Source organism: Trichechus manatus, unplaced genomic scaffold (assembly GCF_000243295.1).
Source record: "Trichechus manatus latirostris isolate Lorelei unplaced genomic scaffold, TriManLat1.0 scaffold00022, whole genome shotgun sequence".
NCBI classification, from domain to species: Eukaryota; Metazoa; Chordata; class Mammalia; order Sirenia; family Trichechidae; genus Trichechus; species Trichechus manatus.
In genome coordinates, this window is record NW_004443958.1 from 12,678,603 (window position 1) to 12,686,423 (window position 7,821).

The window sequence follows — 7,821 nt, forward strand, 5'->3', positions numbered from 1 at the left end:
TGGTATAAACAGTTTAGACTGTCTTATGACTAGTAAAAAGATACTCCATTTTATTTTCATTTATAAAAATTTACTATGCTCTGCCAATACGAGTTTCTGAGCAATTATATATGCATATAAGGAGATTATTCTGATTCCAAAAAAAAAATTACAAAATGTGTAAAAGAAAAAAAAAAAAAAAAAAAGCAATTAATTGTATATGGAGATATGAAGTAGACTTAATGAGATATAATGAAGTGGCTAAAAATTTTAATGGTCAAAATAAAGGACCTGGAAAGCTCCTAGAGTGAGAGCATGAAATATAGTGAAGGGAACTATCATTTGTAGAATGCTTATTGTATGCCTGTTCTAGTAAGTGTTATTACCTCAAACTTTTGTTTAGGCATCATTCAACCAATGTCTTCTAAGCAGCAGCAATGCATTTGGGAAATATTTATTTACTGCCTATTTTGTGTGAGGTACTGTACTGGGTACTGAGGATAAACTGGGGAACAAGACAGATAAACTGTACTCTCTAGAGCAGGGTGCAGAATATGCCCAGGCTGTGAGGTTAGAAGGAACTTTCTTGGTGTGTGTGGTAGGAAATGTGGTATTAATAATTACAAGGATTGATTCTGGAGACAGATTGCCTGTGATTGAATACCAGCTCTTGCACCTAAAAGCTTATGACCTTGGGCAAATTACTTAACCTCCTGTGAATCAGTTTCCTTATCTGTAAAATGGGCATAGTAAAAGTCTCCACCTCATAGGTTATTATGAGGATTAAATGAATTCATATCCATAAAACATTCAGAATAGTACCTGGTATATAGTAAAACCCATTAAACAAACCCATTGCTGTCGAGTCAATTCCAACTCATAGTGACCCTATAGGACAGAGTAGAACTGCCTCATAGGGTTTCCAAGGAGCAGCTGGTGGATTTAAACTGCCAACCTTTTTGGTTAGCAGCTGAGCTTTTAACCACTGGGCGACCAGGTCTCCACTGTATGTGTGTATATATGTATATATCTGACTAAAATTTTTTAGTTTTTTTTTTTTTAAATACTTACATGATTCACCCAATTACACAATTCACAATTTGAAATTCAATTTCTAGTTCACCTTTGGGTCACAGCTTGCATTTTGTAGAATGCTATTTAAAAAAAAAAAAAAAAAGTGGATACAGTGTGGAGAATAGACTGAAGATTGTGCCAGTGGGGTAGCAAGAGTACATGCAAGGAGTCTAGTGGAGGTTCATTGTTAAGTCCAAATGATAGATGGTGGTTTGGACTAGCATGGTAGCAGAGGATATAAAGAGAAGTGGACAGAGTCATGGTAAAATTAAGAGGCAGAAATAGCATGATTTACTTAAGGATTGAATGTGAGAGATGAGAAGATGGTATCAAAGATGATTCCTGGATTTTTTGGCTTGAGCAGCTGGTAGATGGTAGTGCCATTTGCTGATAAGAAGACCGGGAGAGGAACAGGTATGGGAGGAAATTTTAGGGGAACCTATTGAGACATCCAAATGGAGATATCAAGTTGAATATATGAATCCAGAGCTCAGAGGAGTGGTTTCGGCTGGCTGAAATTATAAATTTAGATGTGTGCGTATTTGCAGTATTTAAAAGGCATGGCAGTGATTGACTAACTAAGGAGAGAGTATAGGGAGAATAAAGCAAGTCCTGGGAAACTGATGTTTAAAGGTGGATAGTGGAAGAAAAGCCCTCAAAGGAGACTCAGAAGGAACTAGCAGAATGGTAGAAGAAAGCCAGAAGTGTTGGGTGTTACTTAATCTAGGAGAGGAGAATGTTTTAGTAGGAGGGAATAGGTATATATGAAGAAGGGAAAGGACAGCTTTGGCATGGATTTGCTAATGAAAGATCAGGTAAGATGAGTATAGAAAAATGACCAAATAGCTAATGTAGGACTGAATTCCATAGGACTTTGTAGCCCACTATAAAAATGCACTTTTAGTCTAAAGGGAAGCCATTGGACAATTTTAAGGAGTTATAAAATATGACTTAAACTTTAAAAGTATGATTTAGATGTATTGTTATTGTGTGGAAAAGAGACTAGATAATCAGGTGGCAAGGTCAGAAGCAGGGAGAGCTATTAGAAGCTTGGAACATGCTAATCGCAGTAGAGGTGTGGGAAGTGATCACATTCTGGAAGAGCCGGTAGGACTTGGCTGATGGACCAGATGTCAGGTACGAGAGAAAGAGAGGAGGCATAATATTTAAATGAGACTAGCAGACATAATCAAGAAGAAGTCCAAGACTAAACCCTGGGATACTCTAATGTATAGAGATCAGTAAGGGACTGAGAAGGGGCAGTCAGTGAGGAAGAGGAAAGTGAAGGATTGCAGAGTCCTGGAAGCCAAATGAAGAGAGTGCTTTACAAAGAGAATGATTATCCAGCCATGTCCTGCACTACTGAGAGGTGGAGTAAGATTGACTGCTGAGTCTAACAATGTGGAAGTCAAGTGGAGTAGTAGGAATGAACGCTTGTTTGGAGTCATAACTCTTTTGAGGGGCTTTGCTGTAAAGGAGCTGGGGAAATGTGTGGTAACTGGAGGTAGATGTGAGGTCAAGAGGTGTGTTGTTTTTTAAAGGAACATTAGGAAATAATCCTACCCTTTCCGTTTGGATTGGAAAATCTACTTTTCATATATTCATTCTTTATGTATCAATTTTTTTTTAAGAGTTACCATTTTATTTTATTCTCTTTATTTCTGTTGTGCCAATACCACACATATTCGTACTTTGAAAAATGATGATAAGGACCAAATGTGTTACTATATCCTTGTGGACAGAACAGGTTTACTTAGTAGAGGATTGTGGCTTATTTTATTTCACATTGCATTTTCTTGCTTGTTTTTCTGAGGTAATGTGGAATTACAGACCTGAAACAGTTTCCTGTATGGTTATCTTTAAGTAACATTACGGATTTGCTGAGACTGCCGTTGTTCTCCAGAGCATTAAGATTTCTGAAATAGCTATATTAGTTGCCCAGTTCTCCAAATGGTATTATAACTTTATGAAGGCAGGGACTCGTTTTTTATGCCATTGTGTCTCCTTGGTGCCTTGTTTAATTCTGGACATATAAACAAATTTGATGTTTTTGAACTGAATTGATTTGCAGATACAGTGGGAGGCCTTGATGCCCAGGTTGTAAATGGCTACATAATTCATGATCAAGAAAGCAAATCAGAAGTTCAAATTCCTTTCCCTCTATCAGAAAACAATCAAGTGCTGAGTGGAAGAGCTTTTCATCATGGAAGATTCATCATGAGTCTCCGAAAAGCAGCTATGGCAGAACCTAAGTAAGACCACAGCTTCAAATGTATAATGTTAAATAATTAATACATTTAAATTTGGCTTATATATAAATGCTGTTCTGTAAATTTTCATAAGTTTTGAGTATGGGCTAGAACATAGGTAATATATTAAACAATAAGTTATAACAGAGTATTAGGTCTTTGTTGCCTTTAAGAATATTGTATAGAGAATTTCCCTTCGAATGACTTAGAACTATAGAGAATTTTCCTTTGATTAATTATGTGGTGGAATTTAGAGGATACAGTTGTAACTAATGAGAAAGTCCGTGTGTGCTATTTGGGAGGTTGGATTTGTGGTTATGATACCGGCTATTGAAAGTCAGGCCAGGACTGCATGAGAAAATCACTGTCCCATTTTTACTAAGAACCTAGTCTGACAGGAGTGGCTTCTTCTCTTGATTATTAACTTGTATTTGCCTCTCGCCTTTAAACACTAACTGAGAAAGTTGTAAAGTTGAGAACCCTCATGTGATTGACGTAGTCTTAAGTGTTAACAAAGCAAGTGAAGAAATAATTATCCTTAGGACTAAAAGGACTTGATATCCATGGAAGTAGAATACTTTCATTGGAGAAAAATCGAAAAATACACCAAAATATAAAGAAGATTGTAAAAATTATCCCATGATTCTTATTAACAGAAATAACTAGTGTTAATAATTTGGCAAATAAACTTCATTTTTTTTTCCTTCTGTGTATGAAATGTGCATGGGTATGTAAAATCTGTCTCCATGTATATTATTTTCTAATCAATTCAGATGAAAATCTGATTTATATTTAAAAATACTTTCCTTTGTCATTATATTAGTAACATGTATTCATTGTCGATAAGTTAGAAAACAAAAACCACACAGTTCTAAAACCCATTAATGATGCTTTTGCTCTGTCATTTCAAACCTTTTTCTCTGCACATCTGTGTAGACACAAATATGTGAATATATAGTATTTTTTGGAGCATGATTTTTATAGTTTCCTAGCATTCCCTGCTGTTTATTTATTGAAATACCATTTATTTGTTAGACATTACACTGTTTCCGCTTTTTGAGTATTAATAAAATTATGTTGCATCGAACATCCTAATATGTCAAAGTTGACACAGTCTCTACAAGTAGAATTGTTGGATAACAGCCTCCCAAGCTGACTGACGGAGGTAGAATAGTAGAATAGTAGTATAGTAGTAGTAGTATGTCATTTACAAGTTTCATAACCTTCTAGCAAGTTATTTTGTATCTTTGAGACTTTGTGTTCTTCTCTGACAAATGGAAATAATAAATCTACCCAAAATGGTTGTTGCGAGAATTACATGAGATAATATAGGTAAAGAACTTAGTGTTTGTCTGGCATCGAGTTTAAGCAGGCAAAAATCCTACTACTATCATCATCATTATTGCAGAATTTTACAAGTTACTCCCTGTGATGATCAAAAGATAATGCCCTTTTTTTCCTGAACTCTTGCCAAAACTGAGTCTTACTTTGTTTTAAAACTTGCCTTTTTGCTAGGCATAAGTGGTAGTTTTTGGTTTTAATACATATTTTTATCATTAGTAGTGAAGTTGTAAATTTTTCCGAATATTTTATGGACATTTGTATTTTTTCCATTGTGACTGGCCTTTGTCCAGTTTTAATAAATTCATTTTAATTAAAATTATACAAGAGTAGAGTATCATTAGGATAATTAGATTTTAAATGATAAAACAGTATGGTTTTATTTGTTAATTTTAGTAATATTTGCAAAATTGTCTATGATACATGGGTAAGCTAAATAAGGAAAATAAGGACTTTGTCATATCTAATTTAAATTGTTCAAGTGTGCTGCGATAGAAATTTGTTTATTTATCCTTTAGTGCGAAGTTCATTGAAGGCATTGTGCTCCAGTTACTAGAGGAAGATGATGCTGTGATGGGAGTTCAGTATAGGGATAAAGAAACGGGAGCCATCAAGGTAAGATTTATCAAATATCATCTCTTCCCAAGAGATTCTGTTTTCTTCTACCCCTTGTAAAAAAAAGCAGGCTCATCAATTTATTATTCATGAAATGGACTGATGAATATCAAGATCACAACACATTGCTCTTTAGAGCACCTCAAAATGCTATACAAATACATTTAAACAAATACCACTATATTAACATTATTAAAAACTAAAATGAGAGAATTTCTCTTTGGGGTGATGGTTAAGTTTTGGAAACAGATAGTGATAATAGTTGTAGAGCACTGTGTGTGTGATTAATGCACTGGATTGTACAATTGAAAATGGTTTGAATGGCAGCTTTTATGTTGTGTATATTTTACCACAATTAAAAAAAGTACTTGAACAAAAATATATGGGAGACATCATGTACACATAACTTAAAAAACTGAAATGAGATACATACTGTAATAGAGAAGCAGAGAGGAACTGCAAGGGGAGAAAAGGAAAAATTCAACATAAAAGAAATGATTAGGCTAAAACAAACAGTTGTTTAAATCAGAAAGGCAAAAGATAGAAGAATCTTTGGCGAAATGGCAAACTAAAATAGTTTCCAGTATATGTTCATGTTGGCCTGAGCCAAAAGAAGAGAAAGGGCCAAGGGCTAATCTGTTGATTTTTTCTGGCTGTTCCATATTATACTCTAATGAGGGAGATTTCTCTGTGTAGTAATATAACTATATACATCCATGTGTACAAAAATTCTTCTAAGCTCTAGCCACTGGTTGAAAGCACTATATGAAGTTAGAAAATTCTAGAATAAAAGAATTTGGCTAGTCTTTGGAATTTATAATGAGATTCAGCCATCTGTGGTTCAGGCTTGTCCTGTAGTTGTTTCCCCTCCTGCTCATAAAAGTGGAGGGTAATCCTAGATGGTTTGAATAGTATAGTGGGAAGGAAGATAACCTTCAGGGACTCAGAGGATGTGTCTTTAAAGATTGGTACTACCTTAACTTAAGCGCCACATAACAGCTTCTTCAATAACATTATCTTCAAATACCTTCTATAATGTTATCAAGCACATATTTAAATCTGTTCATGTACAGTTTTAGAGAGTATTTCTATTACTGTGTATTTCTAGCCTTTTATTGAGTATTCTTTATCTCTGTTATAGGAACTCCACGCTCCATTGACTGTTGTTGCAGACGGGCTTTTCTCCAAGTTCAGGAAAAACCTAATATCCAGTCAAGTTTCTGTTTCATCTCATTTTGTTGGTTTTCTTATGAAGGTACTGTAGGAGTGTGATTGTAGAAACATAAAAGCGACGTGAAATCTGAAAATTATTAAAAAAGTCTTTTTTTCCCTCTAGAATGCACCACAGTTTAAAGCAAATCATGCTGAACTTGTTTTAGCTAATCCAAGTCCAGTTCTCATCTATCAGATTTCGTCCAATGAAACTCGAGTACTTGTTGACATTCGAGGAGAAATGCCAAGGAATTTAAGAGAATACGTGATTGAAAAAATTTACCCACAAATACCTGGTAAGAAATAGGATTTCACTCCCACTGTAATCTACAGTCTGAAAGTAAACCTCACAGAAGACTCTCCATCTCCAGTTCTTGCTAAACTGGTATCTAAAATAGGCCAGAGATAAGGGTGGCAGGTGGGAAATGCATCCAGTCATTCAGATACACTGGAGCTGAACTATTTAGACTAGCACAGAAAAAAAAAGAAAGAACAATCCAAGTTAAAAAAAAAATAATTTTAGTGTATTTTTGTTATATTAATAAGTATAGTTTTCAGAGTAATTATTATGTATAGTAATGTAGTCTAGACAGTAATCTAAGGTCTCTGGATTCTTGAAATATCTCTTATACTTAACTATATTTATGGTTGGTTTTTGTAATAATGATAGCTACCATTTGTTGAATGTCTACTTAAGAGGTGTTTTAGAAACATAATTTAATCTACACAACAACCCCATGAAGTAGGCGTCATCATTATCCTCATTTTACAGAGGAGGGAACGAAGGTTTAGAGAGGTTACTTAGCTTCTCCAAGGGTAAATGATTAGTAATGGCAGAGCCAACGTTGAACCCAGGTCTCGGTTCATACTTGTTTGCCCTCAGAACAGAAGCACTCTGAGGGACCTTTGAGATGATTTTAGTTTTGAGTTGAATACAGAAGGGCTTCATGAGATTTCAGAGATCTTTGTAAAGATGCTCATAAAAATGACTGCTTTATAATCTAAAGTTTTTATGATACTTGCTTTTTTTGAGAATGAGAAGATATAGGAAAGAACGTAAGAAATTGTTAAGAATTTTGATATAATTGAAGGGAAGCTCTATTTGCTAATTATGACATGGTTATAATTATAGGAAACGATCCTTGGTATGCTATACATTTTGTTTAAATATTATGGTTTTTTCATGTTATTTTTTAGGCTAAGTGAAACTTCTCTGTTTAGTAACTAACAGGATATTAACAGAAATCATGTGAAATGAAGGTATACATGGACCAACTTAGATTTTCAATAATGACATTTTCAACATATGATATGAAAACATTTCAGTATATTTTCATTGAGTTAAGTCACT

At 34.5% G+C, this 7,821-nt stretch overlaps 1 protein-coding gene across 1 annotated transcript in view; it reads left to right on the plus strand.

Annotated features, from left to right (window-relative positions):
- The window catches only part of SQLE (squalene epoxidase), a 30,315-nt gene that overhangs the window by 5,115 nt on the left and 17,379 nt on the right, over positions 1-7,821 (plus strand). The window contains exons 3-6 of the mRNA XM_023728159.1: positions 3,125-3,305; positions 5,162-5,258; positions 6,400-6,513; positions 6,595-6,766. Coding sequence (XP_023583927.1) covers positions 3,125-3,305; positions 5,162-5,258; positions 6,400-6,513; positions 6,595-6,766 — 564 coding nt within the window. The remainder of the gene's footprint in view (positions 1-3,124; positions 3,306-5,161; positions 5,259-6,399; positions 6,514-6,594; positions 6,767-7,821) is intronic.